At 39.1% G+C, this 20377-nt stretch overlaps 1 protein-coding gene across 15 annotated transcripts in view; it reads right to left on the bottom strand.

Annotated features, from left to right (window-relative positions):
* Positions 1-20377, bottom strand: part of CKAP5 (cytoskeleton associated protein 5) — an 87371-nt gene that overhangs the window by 56942 nt on the left and 10052 nt on the right. For 2 of the 15 annotated variants that reach the window (XM_007497393.2, XM_056801850.1), the window contains exons 2-3: positions 5409-5499; positions 1816-2009 (exon numbers count right to left, since the gene is read on the bottom strand). In XM_007497393.2, coding sequence (XP_007497455.1) covers positions 1816-2009; positions 5409-5465 — 251 coding nt within the window. In that variant the 5' untranslated portion in view covers positions 5466-5499. Of the gene's footprint in view, positions 1-1815; positions 2010-5408; positions 5500-10172; positions 10407-12505; positions 12701-13909; positions 14008-14691; positions 14718-16171; positions 16917-20377 lie in introns of those variants that run through there. The other 13 variants (XM_056801848.1, XM_056801839.1, XM_056801843.1 and 10 more) reach the window with 13 other exon arrangements.

Below are 20377 nucleotides of genomic sequence, written 5' to 3'. Positions count from 1 at the left end.
ATGGGAGCAGATAGGTGGCTCAATGGGTAGAGAGCCACACCTGAAGACAGGAGGTCCTGAGTTCAAACTTGACCTCAGACACTGTGTGATCCTGGGCCAGTCACTTATCCCCAATTGCTTTGCCTTTACAATTCTTCTGTCTTGGAATTGGTATTTTAGTATCAATTCTAAGACAGAAGGGTTACAAAAAAGAAAAAAGATTACTTTGGCAGCTATGTGGAAGAATGGTTTGGAGAAAGAAGAAAATGAAAGTAGGGGCATCAGTCAAGAAGCAGTTATAATAAACCAGAAAAGAGGTTTGTCTAACAAGAAATTTCTGTAAAGGTCAAATAAAATCTGACAACTAACTAGATATATAGAGTATGAATTAAGGGAAAGCATAGAGGTAAATAGGAAAAAAGGAAACATGTCAACCAGCCCATGATTATAAACTGGATTAACTGGCAGTCCTCTCAACAGAAGTCTGGAGAGGTTGAGGGGTAAAGAAAATTTGTGTTTTGGAGTTTGAGATGCCATGTAAAGAATGCCCAGGGGTCTTTGGCAATTCTAAGGCTGTAGTTCAGGGAAGAGATATGGGCTAGCCAGTTAGATTTAAGATTTATCCATCTACATTTGACAACTAAATTCACGGGAAGGTTATTAGATACCTAAGGGATGTAAATGCTGAGAAGAAAAAAGGGACCAAGATAGGGCCTTGAGAGAGAACCCATAGGAAAATGTATGAGAGAGAGCAGAGGAACTTGAGAAAGATTCATTATACAAGTGGGAGAAGAGCAAGAGACAAGTACCTCAGTATTTGAGAGAAGTGCAAGTACCTAGGAGGAGTATAGCAGTATAAGGTAGCCAGGAGGATGGAGACTAAGAAAAAAACCATAGGATTTGGTATCTAAAGGAATAATGGTATTACTTGTTTTATGAGATGGCATTCTGGGAAAGGGAAAGAGGAGAAGGGATACTGAAGGAAATTTTGGTGATATTATAAAAAAAAAGGATAAGAAATAACTATAAAAAGATTTGTTATAACTTTTAAGCTAGAAAGAAGTCATTTGAAGCAGCCCCAATTTCTCACTCCCATGGAAATGTTTCCTGAAAAAAGATCAATAATCTTTCAATTGTCCAGGAAATATTGTAAACAATTGTGGGTTGGGTTTCAGAGGTTGCTATGAAGAGTCTACAAGTCCCAAAAGTTGGAACCAGTAACTGAAGACTTCTGTGTTTCAGTTCATCTAAACCAATGGTGAGTCAAATTCAAACAGTCACTGGGCCCACTAATGGAGGGCCACTGGCCCAGTGCCTGACACCTCTGATCTAAACAATATCTCAGTCTCAGAGTAGTTAAAAAAAAACAAACAAACAAACCAAAAAACCCAAAACAAATGGAAAGGTTGCCTTTAGGATTAAGCAACAAGAAATTTCTGGCGGAGTGCTTCATTTGGATATGAAATGGATATGGATGTGAAATAAAAGAGAAGTCTTCAGTCATCTGGTTCTAAGTTCCAGGCCTAGCTGACTTTTAGATGAGAAGCCATGCTGAAAATAGTTAAGTGAATGAAAATGGTAATGAGGGACTTTGGTTATAACCTAGTCTTGAGTTATCTATTAAATCCACTGTCAAACATTGAAGTATTTCTGATTTCAGGGAACTGTGAGAATCCCAATAATATTATAAAAGTGCTAATAACCGAGGGCAATGTACAGGGTATTCCAAAGGTCTCAGGGCACATTTATTACTTAAATTTGTCCTGAGATCTTTGGGGTTCCTGTATACAAAAAGAATTCATCCAGACCCAGAACAAATGGGAAGAGACTACTTACTTTCCAGCCACGTGAGCATTTTCAACATAGACAAGTGCAGCTTCTAATCCCTTAAGTTGAACCACCGCATTGGAATCGGTCACAAATTTTTTGATCAATCCTAAGTATTTGGACCATTCTGGACTCTTTTCATCCTTTATTTTCTGGAAAATCTTTAAGGCCTCTTCATATCCACTTAACCTTGCTTTCCAGAGCTAGAAAATAAGTTTTAGTTATACATGTACACATTTTAAATAAGCTTAATATTTTTCTGCTTACCATGAAGTATTTTTGTGATGCAAATGTGATTATATTATATGCTATTCTAGCTGCAAAAAAGGAATGTAACAAATTCAGACTGAGGTATACAAGAGTTATATATTATACGAAGTAAATTTTCAAAAGTTCTTCCAAACTCAAATTTTCTGCTATTGCCATATCAGAGCAAAAATACACTCGAAACAATCTCAAATTACTGGCCATGACAACTGAACCCTGACCTCAATCTTAAGTGCCTTTTACCACTTCTTATCTTGATGATAGCTGAGATATAATAGCTAAGAAATCATCTTACTAAGGCTTCCTGATGTAGAAAGTTGTTTTTAAAAACATGTTTGTATAGCTGCCAACCATCTTCATACCATCACAATTTTAATTTTTAATCAGTAATTTGCTGATTGCAGCCAATAAATTTCAAGCTCATTTAGGGAGCTGGTGATTTGAGATTCACTCGACATATTTACTGAATCTCTATTATGTACAAGGTACTCTGCTAGGGCCTCTGGGAAAAATGAGGATGGGGAAGGGGATAGGTTTCTTGTCCCCAAGTTTAGGTGGGCAGGGGAAAGAATTAGGTTTGTACCCTTAAAACTAAGCCTTTTACTGGAGAAGGAAGCATATGCAGGATTAGCATGTTATCTCAAAATGGGAGAAATGGCTCAAGAATTTGTACATTATTAATTCCAATAAAATAAGTTAGTTGGGGGTACTATGATGAAAGAAAAAGACATTCTACCTCTCAAGGAAGAAAAAAATTTGACTCAGTATTTGCCTCAAATTTGATAGGGTCTAGACCTGTGAATTCAGTGGTATAGAGAATTCCAACTCCCAGGTGAGCAAAATCCTTTTATTGATGCCGGCCAGCCAAGGACAGCAAGTGGAGGACAGTGGCCTGATTTAAGTCACACAAGGAGCAGAGGACAGATCTAGAATTCTAAAGCAAGTTCCTTAAGTGCTGTGTTCTCTGAAACACACTGGAGTGGATCTATCAAAAACCATCCAGAAAGTCTGTCCCCCCCCCCCCAATCCTTCAAAGTAAAAGTAAAAGATTTTCTCTCTCCCAATAGTAAGAAGTTATCTTTATAATCCAGAAATTTTATATCTCATGTCTAAGCTAAATTTAACTTGCTTCAATTTAAAAGTTACTGTATGCCAACAATTTTTATACAATTAAAAGTCACAATGAAATATGCTTTTTGGACCAGACTCTAATTAACTGAATTTCCCAGTTCAACATTTTCTACACTGGAATCTGACTAGAGCTAATATGATACATTCATCATTCTTAGCAATCTGACTCCTAGAATTTTATTTTAGATACACAAAACTGCTTGGATTCTTTTATCAACCACAAACTAAGTATAAAAGAATTTTCCCCCCTCAACATAAAAGTAAAATTATTAGCACTAATTGACATGCATCAGTGACTGTAAGAAAAAACTTCCTAAAAATTTATGCTAATGAGTCAAGTAAAGAGTGCTCCTTCTCTGGCAATTTCCCTGAAGAGGCTGGATGACCACTACTTGCCTGATATACTAGAGGAGGGATTCTTCTTTAGGCATGGGTTGGACTAATATGGCCTATTTTCATAAAGAAGTCCATTGCAAGTCCATGATTCTTTAAGGAACTGGACCAATCAACTTTTTTTTTTTTAAATCCCTGACCTTCTCTACAGAATTAATACTAAATATTGGTTCCAAGGCATAAGACTGGTAAGGGGCTAGGCAATTAGGGTTAAGTGACTTGACCATGGTGACATAGCTAGGAAGCATCTATGGTAAAATTTGAACCCAGGACTTCTCATATTTAGGTCTGCCTCTCTAGCCACTAAGCCATCTAGCTGTCCCCAGACCAATCAACTTTGAAAGAAGCCTCATTAAGTTAAACAGAATAACACTAGAGGGAAAAAATTAGTTCTCCCAAACTTTAAATCAAAGCAAAAAGCTTCAAGACTTATCTTTTTTGCCCCTTTATTCAATAAATATTTATACAATTAGAGAAAATTAGAGGTGAGTAGGATAAAATACTGAAGTAACTAGAAAGTACTTTTTAAAATAATTATTGACTAAAAAAAGTAAACTTGATATTGCCTTTCAATGCCTTAGCTACAAATTAAATATACAAGTTTTCAGTATTCTTGTAATATTTAAGGGGTCATGTTGCATAAAAATTAAGAGAGTAAAGGTGGAATTTTCTTGAGCTGAACTGTGAATAAAGCTATATAAAAAAGGTTATTTTGCTTTAGAATAACAAAATGATTATTGAACTCCCCACCAGGCATTCTGTGAGAAATAACTGTGTTATACCAGCAAGGGTAAGGGCTCATTTCTCCATTTTCTAGAGTGGAGAATACCCTTAGGTATTTATCTGGCCATTTGCCCTCCAGGTGACCATCACCTACTTTTACTTCTATCTACCTTTTGCTGGGGGAATAATAATCCAATCAACAGTCCAATTACTTTTGGACAGGGTAAGACAATGGATTGCTAGACCTCTTAATACAGGGTCTGCTTCTTGGCCAAAATGAATTAATGACCATAATCCAGCCCAAAACAACTTTCTGAGGTCACCACTCCTATGTGTAGCTTCCCACATTAGCATAAATTCTCAGAAGACAATGACTCTCATTTTTTATGTGTCCTTACATGTCTGGAACAGAATCCCAGAATAAATTCTGTTTAATTTATTCTTTTCTTTTTCTTTTAACCCCTGTAGGCAGCTGCCTTTACTGATGCAAAGTAGACAGCTAGGGAGGGGTCCGAGAATGTTCACATAACATGCTGGGTCACACACAAAGGGCCAGAAGCAGAGCTTGAACCTCGGTTTGCCTGAAACTCCAGCCTGTGCTCTACCCACTCTCCCTTACATCCTTAGATGTTTGCTGATATCAAAGACTAGACATTTTATAGGTTCAACATGCCTGAGACTTCACTTTTAAACCATACTAAAAGTAAAGTCTAAAGAGTCCCAAGTCTTCCCATTCTTGTTTCCAGAAGCCCACTCTAAAAGTTTAATGCTACATAATGTCTCAGGAACTTGCCTTCTGCTTACCCCCTAACAACCCCAGACAAGAAACCCATGACATCACTGTTTAATGCCTCTCTACAAAGTGGATGATAGTGTATTCCCACATTTCTTTTCCACGTGGGCCATTACAATCAATCCAAGTGTGGCTACCCATATATGGTTTAGAAAATCTTCTTTAATAATGCCTGGGCAGTTTATTAGTGTTCCTTCAGTAGGAGTATGAACTACTTCCAAATTAACAAACAAATATATGCTGGTAAACCAGTGACAGAAAATAGTGAAGGTTTGGAGCAGGGCAAGAACCTCACCTTGTGTTCACATTTCTGATCAACAGATAGCTTCATCCACTCACTGTCGTCTCCCATTGTGTGTCCAGTTTCTCTTTAGAATGAAGAATTCCTAGTCAAGTAAAAATAGGTGCCTATTAATATGTACAACTGGATAATTCCTTAAATTTTTTATGAGAACAATAGTACCATACATGCACAAAGAATCCAGAATGTAACTTATTGTAAAAAACTCATTTTATTCTATAAGTACTGCAAAACATGATGGATAATCAAGATCTAATGTGAAAGGAAGAAATACTTATTAAACCATTACATAAGAGAGATCTGTAATTTAGAACTTTCTGAAATGGAGTTTAAGTTCTCTGATGAAATTGGGCAACCAGGTTTTGGAAAAGAACTCAGTAAAAGAGATCAAATGCAGGCCTTTTCTGATGCCTAGCGCTTTCCGTTCAAAATTACTTTATTTATTTTGTATAATATCTACATACAGAATATTTGCATTTCCCATAAACTGTAAGCTCCTTAAAGACAATACTTTTTTGCTTTTGTTTTTGCACCCCCCCAGGGCCATGCACAATGCCTGACATAGAGCAGATACCTCATAAACATTTGTTGATAAGACCGTACACATTAATACTCTTTTATATACAACCAGCCAAAATCTAACACAAAATCTAATTTTTGAACAGAGCTTCTGTAATTACTTTTTCATTTTAGTAAGCTGAATATCAACTAGTCTTTATTAAGTCATTATTACGGATGCAAAAAGAGTCCTAGACTTTAAAGAGCTTAACTTCTCTGTTCTAAATGCAAAATGTATTAAAAGGAAAAATATAAAGCAATTTCAGGCAAAAGGCATTAGTGTCTATTAGGAAGGAGGTGGTATCTGAGCTGAGTTTTGAAGGGGACTGGGGATTCTAAGTGGCAAACAAGCAGAGAATTCATTCTAGGAATGGGGGTCATCTGTTCAAAAGTCTAGAGATGATGATCATGGTATGGTTTGTGAAGAATAGCAAGGCCAGTGTGAATGGACTGACAAGTGTATAATATAATCTTGACATTGTACTTCTACAACATGCCTCATATATCCAACCCATTTTCTCCCTACTCCCATACCCATAACTTTTGTACCTCTGCCTACATTAACACAATAGCCTCCTTGATCTCCCTACTACAAATCTTTCCTTATTCCAATCTTTCTTCCAGATAGTTGCCAAAGTGATTTTTTTGAGCAAAGAATTGATCATGTCAACAACTCTAGTGGCCCTCTATTTCCTCTATATCAAATATAAAATCCACTGTTTAGATTTTAACACAACCCTGACAAGCTGTATCCAACATATCTATCTAGATGGGGCATCACTACTCAACCTACTCTGTAATCCAGCTAAACTGGTTACCTTTCTATTTCTCACACATACAACACACTTTCCCTTCTTGTAGAATAGCTTTCTTCCTTTCAAGATTCAGTTTAGAAACTACCTTTTTATAAGAAGCCTTTTCTGATTCCCCTCATCTACTAGTGCCTTTCCTTTCTTGCCACAGTGAATCTAAATGCATCATATTTATTCTCTTCATATTTAGACATGTATTTGTTATTTCTCTATTAGAATGTAAGCTCCTTTAGAGTAGGGATAATTTAATTCTGTGATTTGGTATCCCCAGCACCAAGCACAGTGCCTGGCAAAGAGCTATGATAAATGTTGACTCACTAATGAGGATAGAAAGATAAACTGGAGACAAAGGATTTTTTGCTTTAAATGTCAAGGGAGTTTGCATTTGAATCTAGAGGCAAAAGGGAGTCAAAGATGTTTACTGAGCAAGAAAGAATATATCATCAGCCTCTTGGACCTCCCTGTCACAAATTTTTCCTTATTCCTATCTTTCTTCCATATAGCTGCCAAAGTGCTTTTCTTGAGCAAAGACCTGACCTTGTCAACAACTTTTGTGGCTTCCTATTTCCTACTAGGCCTGTAACTTCAGAAAATCACTCTGGCAATTATGGAAGTTGCACTGAAGAGGGGATGGGCTGGGATAGTCTAGGCAAGAGGTGATAAGAACCTTCACCACAGTGGTGTGATAAGAATGGAGAGAGATGAGACAACATGTAGAGGTAGAGTCAACAAGACTGGGCAACTGATTAGATATGAGGGGTGAAGGGGAATGAGGTCTCAAAGATGACTCCCAGGTTACAAATCTAGGTGACTGGAAGGATAGTGGCATCCCCTTAAGAGAAACAGAAGTTTGGAAGTGTGGGTTTTGAAGGAAAGATGAGTTCTATATTAGAGAGGTTGAATTTGGAGATGCCTAGGGGTATCTATGTCTACAACTATGTGCAAAGGGCAGATAGTATTACAGGCCTGGGAACTAAGGAGAGACTAGGGGTAGCTACTACACAGACCTGAAATCATTTGTGCAGAGATGACGGAAGGCATAGGAACTGATGATGTCACCAAAAGAATATTTAGAGAGGGTCAAGGCAGTTAAAATACTTATTTTGTAAACTGTTTTGAAATTAAATACCATGCCCAAAAGCATCCTCAACTTTTTTTTTTAAGTGAGGGAATAAGAGAAATATACCACCAACATTCTGTTCAACATGTATTCTATAACTATGTTGCCCAAGGCATTGTGCTAGACTTAGGAATATAAAGAAGAAAAAAAAGTGAAAGTCCCTATCTACAAGGAGTTTTGTCTACTTTGAGAGATGGTTAAAGAAAAGAACAAAAAATACTCAGGTGGTGTCTATAGGGTCAAATACTACTCAACATTTATTGTAGTATAGAGAAATCTCCTTTTTAGGAGTTTAGCTGATGCTAAGTGAGTCCATCAAGGTGATGTTTGATTGGCCTATTTAGTTTAGAACCAAAAAACCTCATGGTCACAGGTTATGCTCTTACATCCTACCTCCCAGATGAAAGTCAAAGATAGGAATAATTTCAGTACAAATATATAGCAGTAGCATAAAGAAATCTGTAGGATTTTATAACACATTTGAAATGAAAATTCTAAGAATAGTTTATGAAAGTCAAATTTCCTAGTTAACCCAGCAAATTCTTTCCTAAATTTCATATCCTCTTCCTCCAGAATTTTAGGTATGAAAATTTAGGTATTTATTAGGAGAGAATAAATGGCCTGCCCAGGGTTGCACTGGTAGTTAAAGCCAATATTCAAACCCAATTCTTCCTTCAAAATTCTACACTTTTGAAACATGAAAGAAATTGGCAGTGATAATAATCCCAAATCAGTTGAGAAAATTTATTTTTACAGGATGAGTTTAGATTAGGTGACCTCTAAATTCCTTCCAACTTTAAATCTTTAAGCTAGAAAGGATATTTTGTATTGTTCTTGACGAATTCCATAGTGATTCTGGCCCAGTAATCAGTGATCTCACCATACAGATATACATTAAAATAGTACATAACAAAACCTAGTCACATCACAGTAGATGGAGGATGATCAGGGTTCAAACCTCGGCACTGCCACTTACTATGTAGCCCTGGGAAAGTCACTTGACCTCTCTGAGCCTCAGTTTCCTCAAGTGCAAAATGAGGGGGTTGGATTAGATAACCTCCAAAGTCCCTCCCAGTACCAAATCTATGATATTTCCATAAATCCTCCACAGAGGATCCACCCACCAACAGAATTCCTTGCTCTCTGTTTTTTCAAATAGTTTATGGCTTGTCCCTCTGTAATATAATCAGCCTATATCCTCTTCAAAACAAACATTTTCCAGCTGATACCTTTCACACCCCTTCTTGCTGAAAAGTCATCACTGATAAAATGCTATAGCCTATTCATACCCATCTTATGCCCTATGTAATTAGATAGTGAAGCCCACCAGATGGTTTTGTTTGTGGACAACATTATACTAATTTCATGACACTCCAGAATATTAAAGTATCTACTTAATGAGAACCTTACTCATATACAGGCAAAATCAAGTAGATGATTAATCCTCTTGATTCGTGCTATGACATAGAGTCCAATGAAGAACTGTATATCATTAAATTAATTCATCGTATATCCTATATCTTGGATAGACATTGCAGATGAGCAGTTGAGGTAGGCTTAGAACTGAATAGGAAAGACAGAAGTATGAACTTCAGCTAAGAAAACATGCAGCACTTTGGGGATTCCAAGCTGCTCCTCAAAACACCTTTTTAATTATATAATATTGTTTCTGCAACAGAATATGGCCAGTAATCATGGAATATCATATTCACTTAAAAATTTAAATTGCAAGTAGCCAAAAGAGCAATGGAGAGAAGTATGGTGAGTATAGACTAAAAGTTCAGTCTAATATAATAACTCTTTTAAAAGCATCACATTTTAAGCTCAATTAAGGTAAGAGGTTTTTGTTTTGGTTTAAAGCAGCTTTTTAATAGCAGGATTTCTCTTTTTATTTCCAGCTATAAACCATTAACCACAAGATAAGTTTTGGGAAATTGTCAAAAGCTCACAAGAGGTTAAATGACTTGCCCATGAATATACAGTCAGTGTCAAAAGTAGGATTTCAGGCCATTTTTTCAAGAATTGAATGCCTAGAACCCTCTCTCTGTAATACCAAGATCAATCTTTCTTTAAATAGATGGTTATTTTAAAAAGTAACCACAAAGTTGATTATCGAATTGTATCATAAAGGAATACACTGGAGAAAGCGAAAAGATTCTCAGAATACCAAGATAAAGAAATAAACATAAATATATATATTTATAACATGCAAACATACTGTTCAAACTCAGCACCTAAAATCAGCTAGTTTGTATAAAATATACCTACCCATACACGTATATATGCATGCACACACCTCTCCAAGAGAAATTAGTTGTTCAAATATATAAACTACCAGACTCAGCACAGTTCATTTGAGTGAGACTTTCATTAAGCCTTGTAGTCAAAACTCCCTGGACCCTTATAAACAGGATTATGTTCTGGAGTCAAAACCTAGCAACTGACAGTAGATACTTTCATTCCTTTTAATCATGATAAGGCCTTGCCTTGGGACATCAGATCCTGAAAGAAGAAAACACAATAAAAATAGACAAAAAAGAATCCCCAGGGTCACAAGTATAAATAAACACTGCACACATTATTTCAAAAGGCCCTCTTCCCTTCTGTTGAAGGGTATGTACAAAGTAGAGTCACAGAATACAGTGAAAATTCCCAGATAACAAGGCACTATATTAAATATAATATTCCTGGTAAATAAAAGCACCCAGATTTTATGAGACACTTGACTTTCTTTCATCCATAGGGCATATGCCTAAAGTCTGAAGACTTTGTAAACAGTTCTCCTCCCAGATTTCTAGCTTGAAAACATTTCAGAAGTTTGGGGGGGGGGGGGGAGAAGCACAGCTTTTCAACAACACTAGTACTTCATTTAGAACAGCAAAGTTCTAACTTTAATGGCACATTCTTAAAGTGGATGTTTTTAACTGTAAAGCAATAGGGCACTAGGTAATGTGCTAAGCTGTGCACAGAGCAAGGGTTTTTTATATCCTTTTGTATCAAGAACCCTTCTGACAGTCAAGTGAAACTTAAGACTCCTTCCCAGAAATACGTTTTTAAATGCATAAAATAAAATATAGGAATATCTCAAAAGAAACCAATTATATTGAGATAAAAAGATGGGGGGGGGGGAAACAAACCTTGGTTCATGGCCCCCATTTAAGAAAAGATCTGTTTTCATCAGTTTGAGAACATGCACAAACCAAACACATACTCCCTAATATCTTCCCTCAGTTCTACACAGAATTCCTGCTAAGATGGAGAGCATTTTTCTGGCTTTTTTGTATTTCGAAGGTAAAGATTTGAAGGGGAAAGTCACTTTTAAGTTTAAGTTTGTATTTTAAAAGAAATAGTTATTACTTTTAATTGGATAACAAAGTGCTGCTTAGGAAAGAGCCCGAGGATATCTTTAATGAAGAGATAAGGAGGCTTTGTAATGAATATTTTCTATATTGACAGAAATGTTTTTTTTGCAGTGCATTTTCAATGATCTCATTTGCATAAATCTGTGAGGTAGGGCAGAATATGAGGGAGCAGGTTTAGAAAGAATGAGTGTGACTTGCCTGAGGTGGCTCACCAAGTTAGGACTACAATAGCAAAGCCTACAGTCCACCCAGAATCTACGGGCTCCAGGGTTCTTTCACTACAACTACAGATAAGTAATTACCATGTGAAATGAAGCATGGCCAGCTGCTGATAGGAGTGCTAAAAGGGTCTGGAAAAGGGTTTGTTCTCTTCAAAAATTTAAGACATTCCATCCCTATTTTTATTCACTCAAATATTTATTAGAGCATCTAATATGTGAGGAATACAAAGATGACTAATAGCTCATCCTAGTCAAAGAGTTTACAAACTCAAGAAGGGGAAAAAACCTAAGTCATAGGGGAGATAAGATCTTCCCTGGTTCTCTATTACCTCTAGAATAAAATACAAACTCTTTTAGTCTGGCATTTAAGATCTTCTAGAATCCATTTCCATCCTAACTTTTCCAATCTTCTTTCACATTCTCCCTTTAATCTTTCTCTTTCAGAATGTTTTCTTGGAAGGCCCAGTTTAAGTGCCAGCTCTTCAATGAAGTTTCTGACCCCCTTTTCTCCATTTTTCCTGGGGCACCTTTATCCCCTATTCGTATGTGGTCTCATCCTTATCGGTGTACTTGTACTCTCCCAGTAGAAGGAAAGCTACCGGAAGGCAGAGACTGAATTTTGTTAAAATTTTTACTGTATCTATAGCATTCAGCGATTAATAAATATTTGTTCAATTTAGGATTTCTTTAACCACAATACAAAAGAACAAGTGATATTTGCCATACAAACTGTACATCAAAGACTACAAAAATTCAGAAAGATCACTTTGGAGTAGCCTTTAGGGTAATATCTAAGAAAAACTCTTTGAACTGGATCTTTTATAAGGTATAGTTGGTGCTGGTACCCTAAAGAGGCAATAGGGAAAAAAATAAGTGTACAAAAATATTCATAGCTGTGCTCTTTGTAGTGGCAAAAAATTGGGAAATGAGGGGGGTGTCCCCCGATTGGGGAATGGCTAAACAAACTGTGGTATCTGATGGTGATGGAATACTATTGTGCTGAAAGGAAATAACGAACCTGAGGATTGTGAATTGGAACGACCTCCAGTAATTGATGCAGAGTGAAAGGAGCAGCACTAGGAGAACATTATACAGAGACCGATACACTGTGGCACAATCGAATGTAATGGACTTCTCTAGTAGAAGCAATGATGATTCAAGATAATTCTGAGGAACTTATGAGAAAGAACGCTCTCCACATCCAGAGAAAGAACTGTGGGAGCAAAAATGCAGAAGAAAAACATAGGATTGATCACATGATTCAATGGGGATGTGATTGGGGATGCTGACTTTAAATGATCCCTCTATTGCAAACATTAATAATATGGAAATAGGTCTTGAACAATATAAATATATATGTATAACCCAGTGGAACTGCTCACTGGCTAAAGGAGGGGGGGGAGGGAGGAAGTGAGGGAAAGAACATGAATCATGTAATCATGGGAAAATATTCTAAATAAACCTAAAAAAAATTTAGGCCACTAAGTGGTTAAATGAAGAGCCAGGCCTAGAGCCAGGAGGTCATGGGTGCAAATCTGTCCTCAGACACTTCCTAGATGTGTGACCCTGGGCAAGTGACTTAAACCCCCATGGACTGAGTCTCTATCCCAAAGAGATCAGAGATAAAGGGAAAAGGACCTATCTGTACAAAAATATTCTTAGGAGCTCTTTTTGTGATGGGAAACTGTTGGAGTTTTCTGTCACTTGGGGAATGGTTGTGATGGAATACTGTTGTACCATAAGAAATAATGATGAAGAGGATGAGTTCCGAAAAACCTGTAAAGACTTATTGAACTGATGCAAAGTGAAGTAAAGCAGAACCAGAGTACAATGTATACAATAAGAGAAATATTAGAGAATTATCAATTGTGAAGGACTAAACCATTATCAGCAAACCATGTTTCCAAGATTAAACACAAGGAACTCATGATGGAAAATGCTATCCACAGCCAGGAGTGGTTGCAGTCTGACCGTAGATCAAAGCATGCCATCATCCACTTTATTTCCTTCATTCATTTTTTATTGCATGTGTGATGTGTCTTCAATTATATGAGCAATATGAGATTATGTACGGCATGAAAGCACTGGTATAGCCCATATCAACTATTTACTAGGGGAGAGGGGAAATCTGAATCCTAAATTGTTAGAAAACAATTGTCAAAAATTGTTTCTACATGATTGAAAAAATCAATCAATTGAAAATACCAATAAAAGATATAGTTGGGGATAGGGTGAGAAGTAATATGGGAAAAGATTTTAGGATTTTTTAGGAGATTTTTAGAAACTGCTTAAAGAATAGTTAAATGTCTAATTCTTCTGTAGCACAAGGTATGGAGTATTAGAATGAGCTAAATGGGGGGGGGGGAGTCTAGGGGCATATTGTAGAGAGCTTTCAATATCAGCTAAATTGTGTATACCTCACCTGGCAGGCCATTCTTAAAGAGCAATGTCCCAATCAGTTATGTGCCAGGAATTATGCTAAGCCCCAGGGATCCAAACAGAAGACTTCAAAGAGTTTATCTGCCAATGGAAGAACATAGTACATAAAAGAGGTGCTTGAAAATGGGGTAATGGCCTGGGCTTCATGATGTGCCTCCCCATTATTTCTCCTGTCTCTATTTTGTTTAAGTTTGTTTATAGACTCATCTGCATGTCCTCCCTTGCCCAAAGGGACTGTCTTTTTGCCTTTCAATGTTCTCAGCCCTAAGCACAAATGGTTCACACACACAATTGATTTGATAAAATATTTACTGACTACTCGCTAAAAAGGCAGTGGTCAAGAGGCCTAGGTCCCAACAAGGTAGGCCAAGAGATTACCTATTAGAGACTCAGGGGTAGAATCTAAGGTTCCAGTAGGAAGGAGATGAGAATGGCTACAGAGCAGAGGGCCAAGAAGTAGGAGGCCTAAGTCAACAGTGAGAAAAGGCAAAAGCTTAGGGCAGTTACTATGACAGTCCTTCATAGTATAAACAAAAAAAGATAGGAGACTGGAAGCCAGGAAAGTTAATAGGAAGCTATTGTAATAGTTAAATGTGAAGTAAAAGGGACTAGATCAACGATGGGTAGCAGCAAAAATGGAAAAGACAGAAACAGTTACAAGAGATATTTTGGAGTTAGCAATAGCAGGTTTTGCAATGGATCTGGATTTCTGGGTTTAAGAACAACAGAGGAGGGCAACCAGGATGGAAAAGGGCTTTGACTTACCTGTTTGGTTAAAGAACTAGGAATGTTTAGCCTAGAAGAAGAAAGAGGGAGCATAATTTTGACCAAGTGTCTGTTTGGAAGGCTAAAATAGGGGAGAGGGCTTAGAATTGTTCTATTCAATTCCAAGAGGAAGAACCAGGGATTATGGGTTGAAGTTTTGAACAGGCCAACAGAGGCTGGATGTTAAGAAAACTTTCCTAATTATCAGAACTGTTCCAAAGCAAAATGACAAAATGTAAGCTTCTGCCTAATCCATGTTTAAAAAGTACTATCAATTCCAACTTCAAAGTCTTAATGAACTTTAACTACAGCTTTAAATACTGAAAAAGGCATTCAAATAAGTACCTTAAATCTTTTTATATTGTTTATATAAATTCCTTGCATAAAATAAAAATATAATTCTCACAGCATCTACAGGGGAGAATTTACTAATTACAGCTATTTATGGATCCAGAGAAATCCAGAAATTTTCCCAAAGTCACATACTAAAGCCAGAATAAATTCCAAATGACTCAATTTTTACTATAATATTTAAACAACAAACAAGTATTTTTGATGGGAAGAGCAAAGAACCTGGAAAGGGCCTTAAGTGATTATCAAATCCAATTTCCTAATTACCTTCAAGGAAAGGAAAGTTATCTGCCCCAGGTTAAAAAGCTGCTTAGCAGAACGAGTCTACAAGCCAAATAAATCTCTGAATTCCTGAGCTATCTAGCAGTATTCTTTCTGCTATGCCAGGGGCCCAAATGTAGAATCCTTTGTTTTAAATCCTTGTATTCTGACTAGCATTCTATTTTCAGACTAATCAGAGATGAAACCAGCAAGTACTATTAAAAAAAGATGGAGAAATGAGGAGGAAAGTTGCTGATACCATTAAGACTTTTAAACTTCTAATTCAAAAGCTCCTGACCTACAAAAATGCTCTTCACCACCACAAAAGAAGAGATCTGGATTTGATTACTGGTCCTGGGCCCTGCTTCCTGCCAAGGAGGCACTACTGCTGAGGCAGAATGAGTTTAATGTAACTAAAGAAGTTAACTTTTGCTCATTTAAAAACACCAACTCTTAAATACAAATTCATATACAATTTCGTACAAAATCAGTATAAAAGAGCAAGCCCAACTCAAAAGGATTGATGGCTACAAAAACAAGACAAAAAGGAAAAACTAGAATAGATATTCAGTTATAACTGCTTCAAGGAAGGGCACTTGAACTGAAGAAGCACCACAATTATGTAACTGAAGCAGAAAATTTGGCATTTTTATCCTTTGACCAAGGGCAGAAAAAACTCTTGAAAGTGATTGTGGACAAAAGTGAAAATCCTTCCTAATTTTCAAAACCCCTCAGTTGCCTGGGGCATTCTCTATTAACTAGGACTAGTCTAGCCCTCTTCCATCAGGGAGTGGGGTGAACCTCCAAGCCAGAACTAGCAGCTAAGGGAATCTACACTTTTGAGTAGCCCCAGCCCTGAGGTGTTTACCTCCAGCAAAATTCCTTGGAGAGGAAGGCTGAAGAGCTGCCGCCTTTTGTCACTCCTAAGGAGAAGAGGCTGACAGCCCCGTTAACCCAGCTCTCCCTAGAGGCGATCACTAACAGAGTTGCCAAGTAGGGAGGGCCACAGTAACCCAGGCCTCTGGAGAGATAAGAAAGCTAAACTCGGACAGTGAATTAGGTCAACTTCGGGAGCTCCCAACTCACTTCACGAGCTGCAAACCTAATGCTTACTCATCCCCCAGTGTCCAGTACCTAAGGACCTGAGTATTAGGGGCCCAAGGGGCCCGGGGACCAGCAGCTCCCCCCGCCCCCAGCAGTAGCACAGCTGGCTCCACTCCGGGAAAGGCAGTCCCCTTCCCGGGAGGGGGAGGCACCGTCAGGCGGTTAGCACGGCTTGGCCCCGCTGATGCCGGAAGGATGGCCGCGGCTCAAGGCCACGGAAGAGACATCTCTTGGCCCGAGGCTCCCGCTCGCTGCAGCCGGCATTGTTTACCGCTTTCGCTGCCTTCCTTCTCTTCAGGCCCGGGAGACCCCTCTCCTCGCCTCTCCGCCAAGACTCGTGGACCCAGAGCCGGGTTCCAGGCCCCCATTCGCTGCCAGCACTCAGGCTCCTTTGGGGGCTGCAGGGTTTGGGCCGGGGCGGCGGCAGCGGCGGCCAGAAGCCCCGGCAGGCGGCATGGGGGCTGCGGGCCGCTGGGAAACGCCTCCTTCGAGGGCGGGGCTCCGAGCACGGCGGGCGGTCCCTACGCCCACGACGGCCGCCACCCACTCCGCGCGCTTAAAGGGGCCTGGGGTGGGGGGGCGGGGATGCCTGGGCCGCGGCCACGGTGGCCTGCAGCCCCCCGTACTCCCAGTCGGAATGACTCGGGCACCCTGAGGGCTGTTGCGACACTAGGAAGGGGACCTGGCTGTGCAGCAATGGAAGCAACCGCTTCTGCCCGCATCAGGTAACAACCGGCGAGAAACAAAGGGATGGCCAGTTCCCCTCCCGACAATCCCTCCTCCCCGGGAAAGGTGTCGCGGAGAGAGCTCCCTTAGGCAATCTGAACTCCCTCCCCCAACCACCCCGAGCTGTGCCCTACGCAGCCCTAGTAGCCCGTACGGTCCTTCTCAATCTTCCCCTGGTTCCTCGGCTCAGTTTTGGTGTATGAAGAAGAAAAAGAGGGATCGGAGGTGCCACCTAGGCCAGGGATCGCGTTAACTTTTGGAATGTGTCTCAGAATTGACGGCGGGCCTCCGTGCAATCAAGTTCCAATGGTATATACTCCTGGTTTCTTCCTGAAGCAATTCTAGTGGGGGCTGCATGATTCTGGCACTTTACTAATCGGAGTTGTAACTCTTTCCTAAGAAAACTGTCTAGATTGGTTTCTAGCGCCTTCTCATTGTACTTTGATGTCTTCCACCAGGCTGCCGAGCAAATGGATGAATATAAATGTATGGAATCGATTCTTCTTGCAGTTGGGACTGCAGAGCAACAAACTTAAGCACTTCCTAGGCAGAACCCCGGGGAGTCAGAGCTCATGGTCTACTGCAAGAGACAACATGAAAAGAATGATGTATCCTCGAGATATACGTAGGGGAAATGGAAGGGGATATCAAGGGGAAAGGTACTAGCAGCAGCTAGGAACGGCCTGCCTCCTGCAGAAGGTAGCCGAATCTTGGAGGAAGCCTGGGATATTAGGAGTAAAGGTAAGGAAGCAAAAGCATTCCAGGCATGAAAGTCAGATAGTTCAAATGCAGAGTCCAGAAATGGGAGTGTCTGGAGTGAGGGGCAGTCAGTCCCAAGCAGGCCAGTGTAGCTGGATCAGAGATCATGGAAGGGAGGAACAAACACTGGCTGGAAAGTCAGAGGACTTGCATTCAAATCCCTCCTCTGTCATCTTCTATCTATGTGATCATAGGTACATGGGATTCATCTGTGTGGATAACTCCCAAGGCAGGCAAATACAGTACTTCTCCCACAATGTACATCAGCAACTTAACAGTACAGTACTAGCAGGTGTCAGATGCAGGACCTGAACACACCCTATTGACTTCAAGACAAGTCCCTGTTTCTGCTATCCTTCTTACCTCTCCAAAATGCAATAGGCTGGAATAGATCTTAAAAGTCCCCATCATCTGATCCAACATGACAGCCCAATAGGAAACTTGCTTTCTTAAATACCAACCCGGAACTATATTAATCTCAAGTCTAAAAGCTCTGTCAAATTCTAACTCAGATCCAGGACTATCTAGGGATTAGGAGAATGTAAAAGTAAATTTCTTCTAGGTTGGAGCCTAGGGTCTGAGTCCTAAACTGGCTTGCTGCCTTATTCCACAATGGATTCAAATCTCAGGGTGCTCTTGCCTTAAATGACCATTTAAATTACGGATGACCAGATCTGATGTCTGTATAACTGAGATGGAACTATATGGGCCCCTGGGAGTTAAATAAGGTGCAAGACAAATGGCCGTTTGGGCCACAGGAAGAGACCCACTTAAATATCTATTAAATAGTTTTTCAGTAACACAGTAGGAACCCTGACAGAATGCAGGCTATAACAAAGAACAAGAAATGACTAATAACCCTGTGTTGCCCTAGATAAATTAGATGAAATTAAAGATGGAAAAAGTCCATTGATTTTACAGCTCCAAATTGGTCTCAGACATTAGAACACAATATTCTTTCTTTATAGTGTGTTCAGTTGGTTTCAATTTACTCTAATAGTGAAGCACCTCCCCTCCTGTTGGAGGGTAAAGAAATGACCATTATGAGTATTAACAACATGCCAATTTAATTGACAACATAATCTCACTTCAAGTTAAACTAACTGAAACATAATCTCACTTCAAGTTAAACTAACTGAAAGGTGATCTATATTGTATATCACTAAGCTCCTGAAAATTTCATATAAATCTGCCCAAATGACTGATTTTCTGACAATCTTTTTTTGTTACTGTTTCTCACTTTGAAATTTGGTCAAACATGAAGTTCTTTAGTATCACAGACTACCTACATTTTAGAGCTTTAAGGGCCCCTATAAATTATCTTATCCCCTCATTTGATAGAAAAGGAAGCTGGAACCCAGAAAAAATGATTTGTCTAAAGTAATATAGTTAGCTAGTGGCACACCTGAGGCTAAAATTAAAGCCTGAAATTTTAAAAGGCTCCTTAAGATTTATAATGCTTCATATACATAATCATTCACATATGCATTTATTCTCACACACACACACACACACCTACCCCTATTATGAAGTACATTTTACAAATGAGAAAACCAAGCCTGCAGCAAATTAACTGATTTGGGCATGGTGGTCACAGATTCAGTAAGCATCTAAGAGTGCTCTTCTCACTAAAAATTCCTTGGCTTTCTCCTTTCAGATTTCAATTCAGGAGCCATCCCTTTCAAGAGGCCTTTTTCAGTTCCTCCATTTGTAAGTCCTTGTCTCCCCCCCAAAAAAATAACTTTGAATTTTTTTGGGTCTATGGACTATGTTTACTTATCTGGGAACACATTGTATTCCCTTCCCACCCCACCTAAATTCAGGCAGGAAAATCAATTTTGTCTTTGTATCCCTTTTACCCAACAGGACTTGAAACATAATTACTGGTGCTTAATATTGCTGGTTGCTTGACTTTCTTTGTATAACCTCTATCCTCCCCCTCTCTTCTCTGATGCTTCCATACCCTAATGTAGGTCTCCTCACCACCTCATGCTTCAGTCATGTTCCTACTCTTTCTGACCCCATTTGGAGTTTTCTTGGCAAAGATACTATTGTGGTTTGCCATTTCTTTCTCCAGTTCATTTGATAGATGAGGAAACTGAGGTTTATAGGATTAAATTACTCGCCCAGGTCACAAAGCTAGTAAGTGTCTGAGGCTGGATATGAACTCAGGGAGATGAGCTTTCCTTACTCCAGGCCCAACACTCTATCTATTGCACCATCTATCTTCTCCCCCACCCCAGATTCCAAGACCATTGTAAAGTAGGCTGGTAGGTCTCCCTGCCTCAAGTCTCTCCACACTCCAGTTCATCCTTGGCTAAGCTATCAAACTGATCTTAAAGATAAAAAAACAGGTCTGACCATGTTACCCCCACCCCACAATTTAATTAGTGTGTTCCTATTGTTTTCAGGATCAAATTTAAAATCCTATTTGGCTTTTAAACCATACAACTTGGCTTCCTCCTAATTTTTCCATTCTTCCTAT

The sequence above is a fragment of the Monodelphis domestica genome, chromosome 6, assembly GCF_027887165.1.
Source record: "Monodelphis domestica isolate mMonDom1 chromosome 6, mMonDom1.pri, whole genome shotgun sequence".
Classification (NCBI taxonomy): domain Eukaryota; kingdom Metazoa; phylum Chordata; class Mammalia; order Didelphimorphia; family Didelphidae; genus Monodelphis; species Monodelphis domestica.
Note: the sequence above shows the minus strand (reverse complement) of the source record. Positions and strands in the feature narration are given on the sequence as shown.